Raw genomic sequence first — 17,738 nt, 5'->3', positions numbered from 1 at the left:
TTGCCGATCCTTGCATTAAAAATCCTATAAAGTTAAATCATTGGGTGTGTCTTGACCGAATCACCGGTCAATTACAAGAAAACGTGTGTACAGCTGATTGCTGTTTCCGGCTTAGTTTACGAGAAAATACACAAGGTAATCTTAATCCCTAGATATAAAACAATGCCTAGCAGAACAATAAATAATATTTAAACGGTAAATAAACATGTCTGGTGATTTTTTATCTCAAATTTCGAATTTGTACTGACAAAGTTTCTCAGCACCCGTTCGTTTGCCGGACTTCGCTGAAAGGGTACGGTGTAAATTTTTTCTGCGCATAATATTCAAATTTCTTTTTTTCTCCAAAATATTGAACCCGCTAGAGGGGGGTGCGCATTATACATGGGTGCGCACTATACTCAAGAAAATACGGTAGACTTGTCGTAAGAGGTGAATAACAGGATCGCTTGATCAGGCTCGCTGACTTGGTTGATGCATGTCATCGTATCTTTATTGCGTAGATCAATGCTCATGATGTCAATCACTGGATTGTCTGGTCCAGTCTCAATTATTTACAGACCGACGTTATAGCTGGAATATTGCTGAGTTTGGCGTTAAACAACAAACAAACAAATCATTTAAAGTGAGGTGCCAAGTGTGTCTTTTGGGTTGATAACCCTAACAAAATTCTTTTCCCAACATTTGAGAATTTTTTTTATGTTATGTGTGAGAAAACATACCAAAGTGTTTTTATCTTTACCTTAAATATTAGCTTCAAATCGTTTTTTGTGGCTGACTAAATTTTACAGACCGCTGTCATATAGCTGGAATATTGCTGAGTGCGGCATTAAACAACAAACAATCAAACAGACATACATGCTGGCTAGTGTATTCTCCTTGTCACACAGACTGCAGAGTTGACAGCTTCCGTCCGGATCATACTGGAGTGTGTCAAGCTGAACACAGCACGCTATCTGCCGGTCGCTGACCTCCTGCTCAAGAGACCGTGTTTTGACAGGCTGTCCGTGACCTCCGCTGAAGTGATCATCATGGCTCATCGACTGTTTGATATGGAGGCAAATCAGGTCAGTTGGCCATGTGGCATGGTTGGAACATTGACCAAATGTGATGGTGTTCTTTTCTCAGAGTATGTGCTTTTGTTGGATTGGATGGAGACGATGCCAGGGTAGAACTGGTTGAGGAGGTGAAATGGAGTTTATTGTTGTGTTTAAGATTATTGCACTTATATAGCGATGGGCATGTGTGTGTGCGTCTGTGTGTGTGGGTGTCTGTGTGTGTGTGCATCTGTGTGTTGGTGTCTGTGTGTGTGTGTGTGTGTGTGTGCATCTGTGTGTATGGGTGTCTGTGTGGGTGTGTGTGCATCTGTGTGTGTTTGTGCGTCTGTGTGTGTGGGTGCCTGTGTGGGCGTGGGTGTGGGTGTGGGTGTGGGTGTGGGTGTGGGTGTGTGTTGATTGGTTTGTTTGTTTGTTTGTTTGTTGTTTAACGCCGCACTCATCAATATTCCAGCTATATGACAGCGGTCTGTAAATAATCGAGTCTTGACCAGACAATCCAGTGATTGGCAAGCATGGGTTGCTGAAGACCTATTCTACCTGGGATCTTCACAGGCCGTGTGTGTGTTGGTGTGTGTGTGTGTGTGTGTGGGTGTGTTGGTGTGTTGGTGTTGGTGTGGGTGTGGTTGGGGCTGCCCCAGATGAACGCCAGTTTTATGGTGCTAGCCCCTCAAATACCATGCCGCAATTTATGAAATCCCCCAACCGGGAGGGAAGTTCCTCATAATATCAATCACTGGTTTATTTGGCCTAGAATTGATTATGTATATGCTGGAAACCCTTCATTACACTAACAGATTCAAGAAACAAAGATTGGTGGGTCAGTCTCTCACTCTGTTGGTTGGGACCTGTGTAATGCCGTGTGTATGTTTTGGCAATCACTTGTACTCTTAGGGAATGATTTGTCATGTCTCAGTCCGTAATATCCCAGCTGTGTTGTAGTGGTCTGGGAGTAATCAAGCCTTTGACAGCTTAAACCAGTGGTTGATACCATGAGCAATGATTCACGTCATCAGAAGAAACAAGATATGTTAAATCCAGTGTTTTACGTGATATCCAATCTTATTTATGACAGAAACAGAGTCAGTGCTCGGCTGTGCTGAGTTTCTGGAGGAGTGTGTTTGTGTTCGCCCACCCCGGCAGTCGGATCACACGGCACATGCTGGAACCCCCGGCCAGGCCGTTGACGTCCCCTTATGAAGGATACCTCAGGTAGGCCGTTGACGTCACCTTACGAAGGATACCTCAGGTAGGCCGTTCACGTCCCCATACGAAGGATACCTCAGGTAGGCCGTTCACGTCCCCTTACGAAGGATACCTCAGGTAGGCAGTTCACGTCCCCTTATGAAGGATACCTCAGGTAGGCCATTCACGTCCCCTTACGAAGGACACCTCAGGTAGGCCGTTCACGTCCCCTTACGAAGGACACCTCAGGTAGGCCGTTCACATCCCCTTACGAAAGACACCTCAGGTAGGCCTTTCACGTCCCCTTACGAAGGATACCTCAGGTAGGCCATTCATGTCCCCTTGCAAAGGATACCTCAGGTAGGCCGTTCACGTCCCCTTACAAAGGATACCTCAGGTAGGCCGTTCACGTCCCCTTACAAAGGATACCTCAGGTAGGCCGTTCACGTCACCTTGCGAAGGATACCTCAGGTAGGCCAATCACGTCACCTTGCAAAGGATACCTCAGGTAGGTCATTCATGTCCCCTTACGAAGGATACCTCAGGTAGGTCATTCACGTCCCCTTGCGAAGGATACCTCAGGTAGGCCGTTCACGTCCCCTTACGAAGGATACCTGAGGTAGGCCATTCACGTCCCCTTACGAAGGATACCTCAGGTAGGCCGTTCACGTCCCCTTACGAAGGACACCTCAGGTAGGCCGTTCACATCCCCTTACGAAGGACACCTCAGGTAGGCCGTTCACGTCCCCTTACGAAGGATACCTCAGGTAGGCCGCTCACGTCACCTTACGAAGGATACCTCAGGTAGGCCATTCACGTCCCCTTACGAAGGACACCTCAGGTAGGCCGTTCACGTCCCCTTACGAAGGACACCTCAGGTAGGTCATTCACGTCCCCTTACGAAGGATACCTCAGGTAGGCCATTCATGTCACCTTGCGAAGGATACCTCAGGTAGGCCGTTCACGTTCCCTTAAGAAGGATACCTCAGGTAGGCCATCTTTTAGATATTACTTTGAATTTCTAACATGCAGAAAACTTTTCACATTTGCAGCACACAAGAGCTTTCAAGTTACCTGTCGTAAAATGAGATTTTTGAAATTAAAGCGACCTCATTGACGTTTTAACTTTAGACTCATTGACAGATAAACTTGAATTGTGATGAACACATTGCCAATACACAACAGGTCAAGTTAATACTAAACAAAGTACTAGCAGACATCCTTAAATGATACCACTTTGAAATGTATTTGTCAGTTACCGATCTGGCATAGTTGTTTCTGCAAATATTTTAGAGTAATACTGATATTTTCCCAACAGTTGTTGCTTGGTGAAGCCTGAGGGAGACAGTCAATGTGCACGACAGGTAATGCCGTCCTGAGTGAGTGAGTGAGTGAGTGAGTGACAGTCAATGTGCACAACAGGTAATGCCATCCTGAGTGAGTGAGTGAGTGAGTGACAGTCAATGTGCACGACAGGTGATGCCATCCTGAGTGAGTGAGTGAGTGACAGAGTGACAGTCAATGTGCACGACAGGTAATGCCAACCTGAGTGAGTGAGTGAGTGAGTGAGTGAGTGACAGTCAATGTGCACGACAGGTAATGCCGTCCTGAGTGAGTGAGTGAGTGAGTGAGTGAGTGACAGTCAATGTGCACGACAGGTAATGCCAACCTGAGTGAGTGAGTGAGTGAGTGAGTGAGTGACAGAGTGACAGTCAATGTGCACGACAGGTAATGCCAACCTGAGTGAGTGAGTGAGTGAGTGAGTGAGTGACAGTCAATGTGCACAACAGGTAATGCCATCCTGAGTGAGTGAGTGAGTGAGTGACAGTCAATGTGCACGACAGGTGATGCCATCCTGAGTGAGTGAGTGAGTGACAGAGTGACAGTCAATGTGCACGACAGGTAATGCCAACCTGAGTGAGTGAGTGAGTGAGTGAGTGAGTGACAGTCAATGTGCACGACAGGTAATGCCGTCCTGAGTGAGTGAGTGAGTGAGTGAGTGAGTGACAGTCAATGTGCACGACAGGTAATGCCATCCTGAGTGAATGAGTGAGTGAGTGACAGTCAATGTGCACGACAGGTAATGCCAACCTGAGTGAGTGAGTGACAGTCAATGTGCACGCCAGGTAATGCCATCCTGATTGAGTGAGTGGGTGACAGTCAATGTGCACGACAGGTAATGCCGTCCTGAGTGAGTGAGTGACAGTCAATGTGCACGACAGGTGATGCCATCCTGAGTGAGTGAGTGAGTGACAGTCAATGTGCACGACAGGTAATGCCATCCTGAGTGAGTGAGTGAGTGAGTGACAGTCAATGTGCACGACAGGTAATGCCATCCTGAGTGAGTGAGTGAGTGACAATGAATGTGCATGACAGGTAAATCCATCCATCCTGAGTGAGTGACAGTCAATGTGCACGCCAGGTAATGCCATCCTGAGTGAGTGAGTGAGTGACAGTCAATGTGCACGACAGGTAATGCCAACCTGAGTGAGTGAGTGAGTGACAGTCAATGTGCACGACAGGTAATGCCAACCTGAGTGAGTGAGCGAGTGAGTGAGAGGCAGTCAATGTGCACGACAGGTAATGCCATCCTGATTGAGTGAGAGGCAGTCAATGTGCACGACAGGTAATGCCATCCTGAGTGAGTGAGTGACAGTCAATGTGCACGACAGGTAATGCCATCCTGATTGACTGAGAGGCAGTCAATGTGCACGACAGGTAATGCCATCCTGAGTGAGTGAGTGACAGTCAATGTGCACGACACGTAATGCCATCCTGATTGAGTGAGAGGCAGTCAATGTGCACGACAGGTAATGCCAACCTGAGTGAGTGAGCGAGTGAGTGAGTGACAGTCAATGTGCACGACACGTAATGCCAACCTGAGTGAGTGAGCGAGTGAGTGAGTGACAGTCAATGTGCACGACAGGTAATGCCAACCTGAGTGAGTGAGCGAGTGAGTGAGTGAGTGACAGTCAATGTGCACGACAGGTAATGCCAACCTGAGTGAGTGAGTGAGTGACAGTCAATGTGCATGACAGGTAATGCCAACCTGAGTGAGTGAGTGACAGTCAATGTGCACAGTATGATTTTATGCCGCTTTTAGCAATATTCCAGCAATATCACGGCGGGGGGAAACACGAAATGGGCTTCACATATTGTACCCATGTTGGGATTTGAACCCGGGTCTTCGGTGTGACGAACAAATGCTTTAACCACAAGGCTACCCGACCGCGAAAGGCATTTAGAAGGAAGGAAGAAAGAAAATATATGGATGTCAACTTCTTTATTTTGAGGAACACAACGTTTCAGGTCTAGTTTGTTGACTAATTATAATTTAGTCCTGGCTTCCAGTTGTCCATAACTATCTGTGCTAATCTAAGTGTTGGCTATTGCTGATCACCTATTAGCGACAATTATCTGTTGGCTTCCCTTGTTAAGCGTCCACGTTTTCTTGTCTTTTTACTTTTGTTCTTACAGGTACATATATATGCTCTCTGCCTCATAGCATTCATTCACCTGATGAAGGAGTAAGCATGTACTCTGAAACGTTGTGTTCCTCATCATAAAGTTGACATCCATAAATTCTCTTCCTTAAATCAAATTTGCTGGGACTTGCAAATAGCCTAGGTCAATACCCCTTTAAGGCTGTTTGAACTGACTGAAAATTTATCTTATCGTTTCTCTGTGCACATTTTAGGTTGAGAAGGTGTTTGTGAAGACTGTGTCCTGTCACCTTCAGTATTACCTGAGTTGTCTCCCCTGGACAACAGTAGCCGCTTACCTCCCCCTGGTTATGTACAATATTGGACTCATCGTTGATGATACTCGTATCTGCAAAGCATTGTTACGATGGTGAGTCTCAGTTGTGTTGAGAAAGTTGGTTCATGCTGTGTTCCTGTTTTCTCTGTTCCTGAAAATACTGAAAAAAATAATTTGCCCTTAAGTTTGACCCCCCAAAATAACTTGTTCACTGGACATGCCACATGTTCTAAAAAATAATCAGTTTTGAGTACAAAATATATATCGGTTTGATCCTCCTTTCAGAGAAAACAAGTGTATGTATTGAATCACTGACTGAAAAAATGTTCTTTCTCAGACAAAATCCCAGTCTACCAGAGTGAGTGAGTGAGTTGGGTCTAACATCGCTTTTAACAGTATTCCAGTTATATCCCGGCGTGCCAGCTTAATGTGGGAGGGACCCGTGAAGATTCCGGGGTAGAATTGGTCTTCAGCAACCCATGCTTGCCGTAAAAGGTGACTCTGCTTGTCGTAAGAGGTGACTAACGGGATCAGGTGGTCAGACTCGCTGACTTGGTTGATGCATGTCATCGATCCCAATTGCGTGGATCGATGCTCATGAAGTCAATCACTGGATTGTCTGGTCAAGACTCGATTATTTACAGACCGCCGTCATATAGCTGGAATATTGCTGAGTTCGGCGTTATACAATAAACAAACAAAACAAAGCATTTAAAGTGAGGAGCCAAGTGTGTCTTTTGGGTTGATAACCCTGACACAATTCTTTTCCCAACATTTGAGAATTTTTTTTTTTATGTAAAACATACCAAAGTGTTTTTATCTTTACCTTAAATATTAGCTTCAAATAATTTTTTGTGGCTGACTAAATTTTAACCTTGACACTTGACCTGCAGTGTAAGCAGTCAGAGTTCCAGTGTGGTGAACAACCTGTTGAGGGAGGAGTCATCTGACCGACAGTCCTGCCTAAGGTGCATCTACTACTGTCTGAGAGAGGCTGCTGGTATAGTTACCATGAAGGTGAGACATGTAGGTCCGTCAGTATCTACTGCTGTCTGATATAGGCTGGTGTAGGTGAGACATGTAGGTCGGTCAGTATCTACTGCTGTCTGAGAGAGGCTGCGGGTATAGTTACCATGAAGGTGAGACATGTAGATCCGTCAATATCTACTACTGTCTGAGAGAGGCTGGTGTAGGTGAGACATGTAGGTCCGTCAGTATCTGCTACTGTCTGAGAGAGACTGGTGTAGGTGAGACATGTAGGTCTGTCAGTATCTGCTACTGTCTGAGAAAGGCTGTTGTACGTGAGACATGCAGGTCTGTCAGTATCTTCTACTGTCAGAGAAAGGCTGGTGTAGGTGAGACATGTAGGTCCGTCAGTGTCTGCTACTGTCTGAGAGAGACTGGTGTAGGTGAGACATGTAGGTCCGTCAGTGTCTGCTACTGTCTGAGAGAGGCTGGTGTAGGTGAGACATGTAGGTCCATCAGTGTCTGCTACTGTCTGAGAGAGACTGGTGTAGGTGAGACATGTAGGTCCGTCAGTGTCTGCTACTGTCTGAGAGAGGCTGGTGTAGGTGAGACATATAGGTCCGTCAGTGTCTGCTCCTGTCTGAGAGAGGCTGGTGTAGGTGAGACATGTAGGTCCGTCAGTGTCTGCTACTGTCTGAGAGAGGCTGGTGTAAGTGAGACATGTAGGTCCGTCAGTATCTGCTACTGTCTGAGAGAGGCTGGTGTAAGTGAGACATGTAGGTCCGTCAGTATCTGCTACTGTCTGAGAGAGGCTGGTGTAGGTGAGACAAGTAGGTCTGTCAGTATCTGCTACTGTCTGAGAAAGGCTGTTGTACGTGAGACATGCAGGTCTGTCAGTATCTTCTACTGTCAGAGAAAGGCTGGTGTAGGTGAGACATGTAGGTCCGTCAGTGTCTGCTACTGTCTGAGAGAGACTGGTGTAAGTGAGACATGTAGGTCTGTCAGTATCTGCTTTTGTCTGAGTGAGACTGGTGTAAGTGAGACATGTCGGTCCGTCAGTATCTGCTTCTGTCTGAGTGAGGCTGATGTAGGTGAGACATGTAGGTCCGTCAGTGTCTGCTACTACTGTCTGAGAGAGGCTGGTGTAAGTGAGACATGTAGGTCCGTCAGTATCTGCTACTGTCTGAGAGAGACTGGTGTAGGTGAGACATGTAGGTCCGTCAGTGTCTGCTACTGTCTGAGAGAGGCTGGTGTAAGTGAGACATGTAGGTCCGTCAGTGTCTGCTACTGTCTGAGAGAGACTGGTGTAGGTGAGACATGTAGGTCCGTCAGTGTCTGCTACTGTCTGAGAGAGACTGGTGTAGGTGAGACATGTAGGTCCGTCAGTGCCTGCTACTGTCTGAGAGAGACTGGTGTAGATGAGACATATAGGTTCGTCAGTGTCTGCTACTGTCTGAGAGAGACTGGTATAGGTGAGACATGTAGGTCTGTCAGTATCTGCTACTGTCTGAGAGAGGCTGGTGTAGGTGAGACATGTAGGTCCGTCAGTATCTGCTACTGTCTGATATAGGCTAGTGTAAGTGAGACATGTAGGTCCGTCAGTATCTGCTACTGTCTGATATAGGCTGGTGTAAGTGAGACATGTAGGTCTGTCAGTATCTGCTTTTGTCTGAGTGAGACTGGTGTAAGTGAGACATGTCGGTCTGTCAGTATCTGCTTCTGTCTGAGTGAGGCTGATGTAGGTGAGACATGTAGGTCCGTCAGTGTCTGCTACTACTGTCTGAGAGAGGCTGGTGTAAGTGAGACATGTAGGTCCGTCAGTATCTGCTACTGTCTGAGAGAGGCTGGTGTAGGTGAGACATGTAGGTCCGTCAGTATCTGCTACTGTCTGAGAGAGACTGGTGTAGGTGAGACAAGTAGGTCTGTCAGTATCTGCTACTGTCTGAGAAAGGCTGTTGTACGTGAGACATGCAGGTCTGTCAGTATCTTCTACTGTCTGAGAAAGGCTGGTGTAGGTGAGACATGTAGGTCCGTCAGTGTCTGCTACTGTCTGAGAGAGACTGGTGTAGGTGAGACATGTAGGTCTGTCAGTATCTGCTTTTGTCTGAGTGAGACTGGTTTAAGTGAGACATGTAGGTCCGTCAGTATCTGCTTCTGTCTGAGTGAGGCTGATGTAGGTGAGACATGTAGGTCCGTCAGTGTCTGCTACTACTGTCTGAGAGAGGCTGGTGTAAGTGAGACATGTAGGTCCGTCAGTATCTGCTACTGTCTGAGAGAGACTGGTGTAGGTGAGACATGTAGGTCCGTCAGTGTCTGCTACTGTCTGAGAGAGGCTGGTGTAAGTGAGACATGTAGGTCCGTCAGTGTCTGCTACTGTCTGAGAGAGACTGGTGTAGGTGAGACATGTAGGTCCGTCAGTGTCTGCTACTGTCTGAGAGAGACTGGTGTAGGTGAGACATGTAGGTCCGTCAGTGCCTGCTACTGTCTGAGAGAGACTGGTGTAGGTGAGACATATAGGTTCGTCAGTGTCTGCTACTGTCTGAGAGAGACTGGTATAGGTGAGACATGTAGGTCCGTCAGTATCTGCTACTGTCTGAGAGAGGCTGGTGTAGGTGAGACATGTAGGTCCGTCAGTATCTGCTACTGTCTGATATAGGCTAGTGTAAGTGAGACATGTAGGTCCGTCAGTATCTGCTACTGTCTGATATAGGCTGGTGTAGGTGAGACATGTAGGTCCGTCAGTATCTGCTACTGTCTGAGAGAGGCTGGTGTAAGTGAGACATGTAGGTCCGTCAGTATCTGCTACTGTCTGAGAGAGACTGGTGTAGGTGAGACATGTAGGTCCGTCAGTATCTGCTACTGTCTGAGAGAGACTGGTGTAGGTGAGACATGTAGGTCCGTCAGTATCTGCTACTGTCTGAGAGAGACTGGTGTAGGTGAGACATGTAGGTCCGTCAGTGTCTGCTACTGTCTGAGAGAGGCTGGTGTAGGTGAGACATGTAGGTCCGTCAGTATCTGCTACTGTCTGAGAGAGACTGGTGTAGGTGAGACATGTAGGTCCGTCAGTATCTGCTACTGTCTGAGAGAGACTGGTGTAGGTGAGACATGTAGGTCCGTCAGTGTCTGCTACTGTCTGAGAGAGGCTGGTGTAGGTGAGACATGTAGGTCCGTCAGTATCTGCTACTGTCTGAGAGAGACTGGTGTAGGTGAGACATGTAGGTCCGTCAGTGCCTGCTACTGTCTGAGAGAGACTGGTGTAGATGAGACATATAGGTTCGTCAGTGTCTGCTACTGTCTGAGAGAGACTGGTATAGGTGAGACATGTAGGTCTGTCAGTATCTGCTACTGTCTGAGAGAGGCTGGTGTAGGTGAGACATGTAGGTCCGTCAGTATCTGCTACTGTCTGATATAGGCTAGTGTAAGTGAGACATGTAGGTCCGTCAGTATCTGCTACTGTCTGATATAGGCTGGTGTAGGTGAGACATGTAGGTCTGTCAGTATCTGCTTTTGTCTGAGTGAGACTGGTGTAAGTGAGACATGTCGGTCTGTCAGTGTCTGCTACTACTGTCTGAGAGAGGCTGGTGTAAGTGAGACATGTAGGTCCGTCAGTATCTGCTACTGTCTGAGAGAGGCTGGTGTAGGTGAGACATGTAGGTCCGTCAGTATCTGCTACTGTCTGAGAGAGACTGGTGTAGGTGAGACAAGTAGGTCTGTCAGTATCTGCTACTGTCTGAGAAAGGCTGTTGTACGTGAGACATGCAGGTCTGTCAGTATCTTCTACTGTCTGAGAAAGGCTGGTGTAGGTGAGACATGTAGGTCCGTCAGTGTCTGCTACTGTCTGAGAGAGACTGGTGTAGGTGAGACATGTAGGTCTGTCAGTATCTGCTTTTGTCTGAGTGAGACTGGTTTAAGTGAGACATGTCGGTCCGTCAGTATCTGCTTCTGTCTGAGTGAGGCTGATGTAGGTGAGACATGTAGGTCCGTCAGTGTCTGCTACTACTGTCTGAGAGAGGCTGGTGTAAGTGAGACATGTAGGTCCGTCAGTGTCTGCTACTGTCTGAGAGAGACTGGTGTAGGTGAGACATGTAGGTCCGTCAGTGTCTGCTACTGTCTGAGAGAGACTGGTGTAGGTGAGACATGTAGGTCCGTCAGTGCCTGCTACTGTCTGAGAGAGACTGGTGTAGGTGAGACATATAGGTTCGTCAGTGTCTGCTACTGTCTGAGAGAGACTGGTATAGGTGAGACATGTAGGTCCGTCAGTATCTGCTACTGTCTGAGAGAGGCTGGTGTAGGTGAGACATGTAGGTCCGTCAGTATCTGCTACTGTCTGATATAGGCTAGTGTAAGTGAGACATGTAGGTCCGTCAGTATCTGCTACTGTCTGATATAGGCTGGTGTAGGTGAGACATGTAGGTCCGTCAGTATCTGCTACTGTCTGAGAGAGGCTGGTGTAAGTGAGACATGTAGGTCCGTCAGTATCTGCTACTGTCTGAGAGAGACTGGTGTAGGTGAGACATGTAGGTCCGTCAGTATCTGCTACTGTCTGAGAGAGACTGGTGTAGGTGAGACATGTAGGTCCGTCAGTATCTGCTACTGTCTGAGAGAGACTGGTGTAGGTGAGACATGTAGGTCCGTCAGTGTCTGCTACTGTCTGAGAGAGGCTGGTGTAGGTGAGACATGTAGGTCCGTCAGTATCTGCTACTGTCTGAGAGAGACTGGTGTAGGTGAGACATGTAGGTCCGTCAGTATCTGCTACTGTCTGAGAGAGACTGGTGTAGGTGAGACATGTAGGTCCGTCAGTGTCTGCTACTGTCTGAGAGAGACTAGTGTAAGTGAGACATGTAGGTCCGTCAGTATCTACTACTGTCTGAGAGAGACTGGTGTAGGTGAGACATGTAGGTCCGTCAGTGTCTGCTACTGTCTGATATAGGCTGGTGTAAGTGAGACATGTAGGTCCGTCAGTATCTGCTACTGTCTGAGAGAGGCTGGTGTAGGTGAGACATGTAGGTCTCATCTGAGAGAGGCCCTGAAGTTTAGAAGCTTTGGTCTCAAATAAACTTTTTAACAATATGCAACGAAAATTAAGAATTCCTTTTTTCAAAGTCCTGTGATGCTTTAGAGAATCACACCTGAGTTTCTTTTGATATCACTGTCAATAAAAGTTTGAAACAAAACAAACAAGGAAATATTTTGTAGCCACCATATTATCAGTATAAGACACTGACATCAGTATTGACATGTGATCCTCTCTCATTGACAGAGCCTGGACACTCAGCTGCTGCAGAAGGTTCTCAACATATACCTCAGCTTGTGCCGTGCCATCAACCCAACCAGACACCTCCAGATGATCTTCAGGGGCCTCTGTGGGCGCATCAGTAAGGTAAGCCATCACCAGACACCGCCAGATGATCTTCAGGGGCCTCTGTGCCTGGATCAGTAAGGTAAGCCATCACCAGACACCTCCAGATGATCTTCAGGGGCCTCTGTGGCTGGATCAGTGAGGTAAGCCATCACCAGACACCTCCAGATGATCTTCAGGGGCCTCATTGCCCGGATCAGTGAGGTAAGCCATCAGCCTCACCAGACACCTCCAGATCATCTTCAGGGGCCTCTGTGGTTGAATCAGTGAGGACAGCCATCAGCCACACCAGACACCTCCAGATGATCTTCAGGGGCCTCATTGCCCGGATCAGTGAGGTAAGCCATCAGCTCCACCAGACACCTCCAGATGATCTTCAGAGGCCTCATTGCCTGGATCAGTGAAGTAAGCCATCAGCCACACCAGACACCTCCAGATGATCTTCAGGGGCCTCATTGCCCATATCAGTGAGGTAAGCCGTCAGCTTCACCAGACACCTCCAGATGATCTTCAGGGGCCTCATTGCCCGGATCATTAAGGTAAGCCATCACCAGACACCTCCAGATGATCTTCAGGGGCCTCTGTGGCTGGATCAGTGAGGTAAGCCATCACCAGACACCTCCAGATGATCTTCAGGGGCCTCATTGCCCGGATCAGTGAGGTAAGCCATCAGCCTCACCAGACACCTCCAGATCATCTTCAGGGGCCTCTGTGGTTGAATCAGTGAGGACAGCCATCAGCCACACCAGACACCTCCAGATGATCTTCAGGGGCCTCATTGCCCGGATCAGTGAGGTAAGCCATCAGCTCCACCAGACACCTCCAGATGATCTTCAGAGGCCTCATTGCCTGGATCAGTGAAGTAAGCCATCAGCCACACCAGACACCTCCAGATGATCTTCAGGGGCCTCATTGCCCATATCAGTGAGGTAAGCCGTCAGCTTCACCAGACACCTCCACATGATCTTCAGGGGCCTCATTGCCTGGATCAGTGAGGTAAGCCATCAGCTCCACCAGACACCTCCAGATGATCTTCAGGTGCCTCTGTGGCCGGATCAGTGAGGTAAGCCATCAGCTTCACCAGACACCTCCAGATGATCTTCAGGGGCCTCATTGCCCGGATCATTAAGGTAAGCCATCAGCCTCACCAGACACCTCCAGATAATCTTCAGGGGACTGTGGCCAGATCAGTAAGATAAGCCATCAGCCCCCCGGGGCGGTCGGGTAGCCTAGTGGTTAAAGCCTTCGCTCGTCACACCGAAGACCCGGGTTCGATTCCTGACATGGGTACAATGAGTGAAGCCCATTTCCGGTGTCCCCGGCCGTGATATTGCTGGAATATTGCTAAAAGAGGCGTAAAACCATACTCACTCACTCACTCACTCCACCAGACCCCGCCAGATGATCTTCAGGGGAACTATCAGCTTGCTTCTCGAACTTAATCAACAATTTTCATCATTCCACACCTGTTCCTTGTGCTCTTACCTTTACATAATTACACCTGCCACTTGATCTGATGAAGGACGAACATACTGCCAAGATTTCTTGGGAAAATGCTCCCAACAATGTGGCCAATGTGTTTCTTTCACCAACACATGTTCGTTGTTCCAGTCTTCCAGCCTGCATGAAAGCCTGGACCTGTCTCCTCGCCCCGACCAGGATGTCTCCTTGTTGTGGCAGGAGTCACCGATGTTGCTGTGTGCTGAAGACCCCATCAAGGCCGACCTAGAGGAGGAGGAAGATATATTTGCAGGTATACTTACCTCATGAAACGATGTATCACTTATTCAGGGATGTGTTCATGCAAGTTTAGTTATAAGTGTTTTGAGGTGAAAAGGGTTTTTTAATGTTGCATTCAAGATTATTGCACTTATATAGCGAAGTGCTTGCATGTGTGTGTGTGTGTGTGTGTGTGTGTTGGGGGGGGGGGGGGGGGGGTTGTGGGTGTGTGTGGGTGGTTGTGTGGGTGTGTGTGGGTGTGTGTGGGTAGATGTGGTTGTGGATAGTGTGTCTGACCAGAGACAGGTTACTGATTTGAACCCTTTCTGCATCATATGAAAAAATGTTAATAGATGGTACTTCTTGTGAGACCCGTGAAGATCCGAGGTAAAATAGGTGTTCATGTCTTGGTTGATGCCCGTCATTATATGCCAATTGCGTGGATCGATGCTCATGATATCAATCACTGGATTGTCTGGTTTAGACTCGAATATTTACAGACCGCCGTCATATAGCTGGAATATTGCTGAGTGCCACATCAAACAACAAAGAAACAAACTTGTTGTGACCCTGCCTGACTCTCGGCATAAAGGGGTTAATCAAGGACTGATCGGCTCACTGTCAGTATAACCGGGGGTGTTTATGAATAACACAGGTCGTTAATTGTCGTGAGAATTTATTATCGGAACACACAATCGCCCCTGTAGGTGAAACTGGGGCGGGAACTGTGTTCACCAACGCAATGTGACAGGACTTATGGTGCCTGCATCTATTTGGACGGTCTCAGATGAAAATACTACACAGAGCAGAAATTTGTTGTCCGCATGGCAAGGTGTAGTGGCTGGTGTGCTGGTTAAATGCTGGGTGTTAGTATTTGAAACAAGGCCAATCAGGCGCAAGCTATACTAAACAAAGGACCGACCCAAGCTACCTACTCTACGCCACAACCAGTAGAAGTTAAAATAAAAGAAAACTCCACGCAGAGAACAAGTCGTTATACAGAGCTGTAGAATACATACAGGTTTATTTAATTCAACATAATTAAAGGTTAAAACACCATTTCATTACAAAACATTATATGTATACCATGTATACAAATATATAAAATACAGAAAATATGCATATATACAACACTGCCACACTGTGTCTATTACAGACACGCATAAACATTGCTGTATAAGTGCAATAGGTCTTAACGCGATGTTAAAACCCATTTCATTACAACTCACCTAAACAGTATGATACTTGAGTAATGATGTTTGATTGTTTTGTTAGTTTGTTGTTCAATGCCGCACTCAGCAATATTCCAGCTATATGACGGCGGTCTGTAAATAATCGAGTCTGGACCAGACAACCCAGTGATTAATATCATGAGCATCGATCCACGCAATTGGGATGTTTGAATACTTTTGTTTTTCAGGTGGTGACCTGCCAGCCTTCTACGCGGAATGCCTTTCACTGAATGTGAGCAATACAAGCGGTCAGTTGAGTCTGTCTGGGAGACAACGGACCGTGAGCACCCAGAGTGAGGGGGGTGAGGCACGGGAGACTGAAGGGGGTCAGGACAAAGGGGAGGAATCTGATGACTGGGACAGTTGGAGTGATGATGATCAGGTGAGCACCAAGATTGAGTGGGGAGGGTGAACGGGGACTTATAATGGAGACAGGATGGTGAAGGGAGGAGGCTGGATGGTAAAAGGGGAGACTGGGAGACTGGATGGTGAGGGAGGAGACTGGATGAAGAGGCGGGGAGAGGGGGAGACTGGATGGTGAAGGCAAGACTGGATGGTGAAGGGGGAGACTGGATGGTGAAGGGGACGGGGAGACTGAATGGTGAAGGGAGAGGGGGAGACTGGATGGTGAAGGGGGAGGGAGAGACTTGATGTGAATGCAAGACTGGATGGTGAAGGGAGATTGGGAGACTGGATGGTGAAGGGGAGGGGGAGACTGGATGGTGAAGGGAGAGGGGGAGACTGGATGGGGAGGGGGAGACTGGTTACGGGAGGGGGAGACTGGATGGTGAAGGGGGGACTGGATGGTGAAGGGGAGGGGGAGACTGGATGGTGAAGGGAGATGGGGAGACTTGATGGTGAAGGGGAGGGGGAGACTGGATGGTGAAGGGGAGACTGGATGGTGAAGGGGGGACTGGATGGTGAAGGGGAGGGGGAGACTGGATGGTGAAGTGAGATGGGGAGACTGGATGGGGAGGGGGAGACTGGATGGTGAAGGCAAGACTGGATGGTGGAGGGGAGGGGGAGACTGGATGGTGAAGGGAGATGGGGAGATTGGATGGTGAAGGCAGACGGGGAGATTGGATGGTGAAAGCAGATGGGGAGATTGGATGGTGAAGGGAGGGGGTGACTGGATGGTGAAGGGAGGGGGAGATTGGATGGTGAAGGGGAGGGGGAGACTGGATGGTGAAGGGAGATGGGGAGATTTGATGGTGAAGGGGAGGGGGAGACTGGATGGTGAAGGGGGCACATGCAAGGGAGGCAGGATGGGTGATGAGCATGACAAAAGATTAAAATCTTGTATTGTGATCAATTTGTTATTTCACATCACTCTGATTGCTTCTGTTTGTTGTCCAGGATGATGCTTCAGTCATTGAGATGTTTTCTACGTTCCTGCACCAGCTGAAGCTGTCCCTGGGGCAAGGTAAGAACATGGATTATAGTAAAAAAAATCAGGTGTTCTTTAACTCTTTTTGAGTAGTATAGTATTGATTTTTTCTAGGCTATGAAATACTTGGGAATGTTCGTTTCTGTGCATACATGGATGTTTTGTCTTCTTTCTAATATGATTGTTCATAAATTGCCGTCCTTGGATTCTGGGTTAGAGTAGGTCCACAGAAACCTGTGATGGTCGTCAAAGTCAACTTGAGGGATCCGGGGGTCAAGCTCGGTGACTTCAACATAAAGCAACAATGTGGATCATTGCTCATAATATGTATCACTGGATTGTCTGGTCCAGACTTGATTATTCACAGGCCGTCATCAAGTTGAAATATTGCTGCATTAAACAACAAACGAAAAAAAACAATGAATGAACATGGTCAGTAAGGTGTGTAGGTTTTAGTTCAAGCTTTTGTAGGGGTGGTCGGGTAGCCTAGTGGTTAAAGCGTTCGCTCGTCACGCCGAAGACCTGGGTTCGATTCCCGACATGGGTACAATATGTGAAGCCCATTTCTGGTGTCCCCCGCCGTGATATTGCTGGAATATTGCTAAAAGCGGCGTAAAACCATACTCACCCACTCACTCAAGCTTTTGTCACCCATGATTATACGAGTACTTTATGCTCAACAGGGGCTGCATCAATATTTGACGGGGAAGTGATGCTGCTTGATGAAGAAGAGAGAAGGTTGATTAACCGCTTAGTGTCTGATTGATGACAGCTTGAAGTGTCAGTTTCGTCAAGTGTAATTACAAGAGGAGGAAGTGTTGTTTCATGTCTGAATGCCTGCTCTCTGTTACATAGATATTTTTATATAAATGACTCATTATCAAATATAGTTTCGTACTTGATATTTGCATTTGTTGGGTCAGTAGTTGTTTGATTCCATGTGCTTTGTAAGCTGTTTTGTTTTTAATTATAATCAGGTCCTCGTTTCATAAAGCAATTATAGCGTGACGATGATCATTAGTCTATGTTAAAGTTTGGAGTTACGATCATCGTAGCGCAGTGATGGCTTTGTGTTACAG

The 17,738-nt window shown here is 47.5% G+C and overlaps 1 protein-coding gene across 2 annotated transcripts in view; it reads left to right on the top strand.

Annotated features, from left to right (window-relative positions):
- The window catches only part of LOC124116366, a 53,505-nt gene that overhangs the window by 33,904 nt on the left and 1,863 nt on the right, over positions 1 to 17,738 (top strand). For both annotated transcript variants that reach the window (XM_048397766.1, XM_048397765.1), the window contains exons 18-27: positions 888 to 1,064; positions 2,128 to 2,264; positions 3,556 to 3,601; positions 5,935 to 6,089; positions 6,890 to 7,013; positions 12,223 to 12,342; positions 13,933 to 14,074; positions 15,461 to 15,654; positions 16,629 to 16,695; positions 17,343 to 17,397. In XM_048397766.1, the coding sequence (XP_048253723.1) occupies positions 888 to 1,064; positions 2,128 to 2,264; positions 3,556 to 3,601; positions 5,935 to 6,089; positions 6,890 to 7,013; positions 12,223 to 12,342; positions 13,933 to 14,074; positions 15,461 to 15,654; positions 16,629 to 16,695; positions 17,343 to 17,397 (1,217 nt within the window). The remainder of the gene's footprint in view (positions 1 to 887; positions 1,065 to 2,127; positions 2,265 to 3,555; positions 3,602 to 5,934; positions 6,090 to 6,889; positions 7,014 to 12,222; positions 12,343 to 13,932; positions 14,075 to 15,460; positions 15,655 to 16,628; positions 16,696 to 17,342; positions 17,398 to 17,738) is intronic.

The sequence above is a fragment of the Haliotis rufescens genome, unplaced genomic scaffold, assembly GCF_023055435.1.
Source record: "Haliotis rufescens isolate VD_foot unplaced genomic scaffold, xgHalRufe1.0.p SCAF_17, whole genome shotgun sequence".
NCBI lineage: Eukaryota > Metazoa > Mollusca > Gastropoda > Lepetellida > Haliotidae > Haliotis > Haliotis rufescens.
The sequence above is the reverse complement of the archived record's forward strand: the minus strand, read 5'-3'. Positions and strand labels throughout refer to the sequence as shown.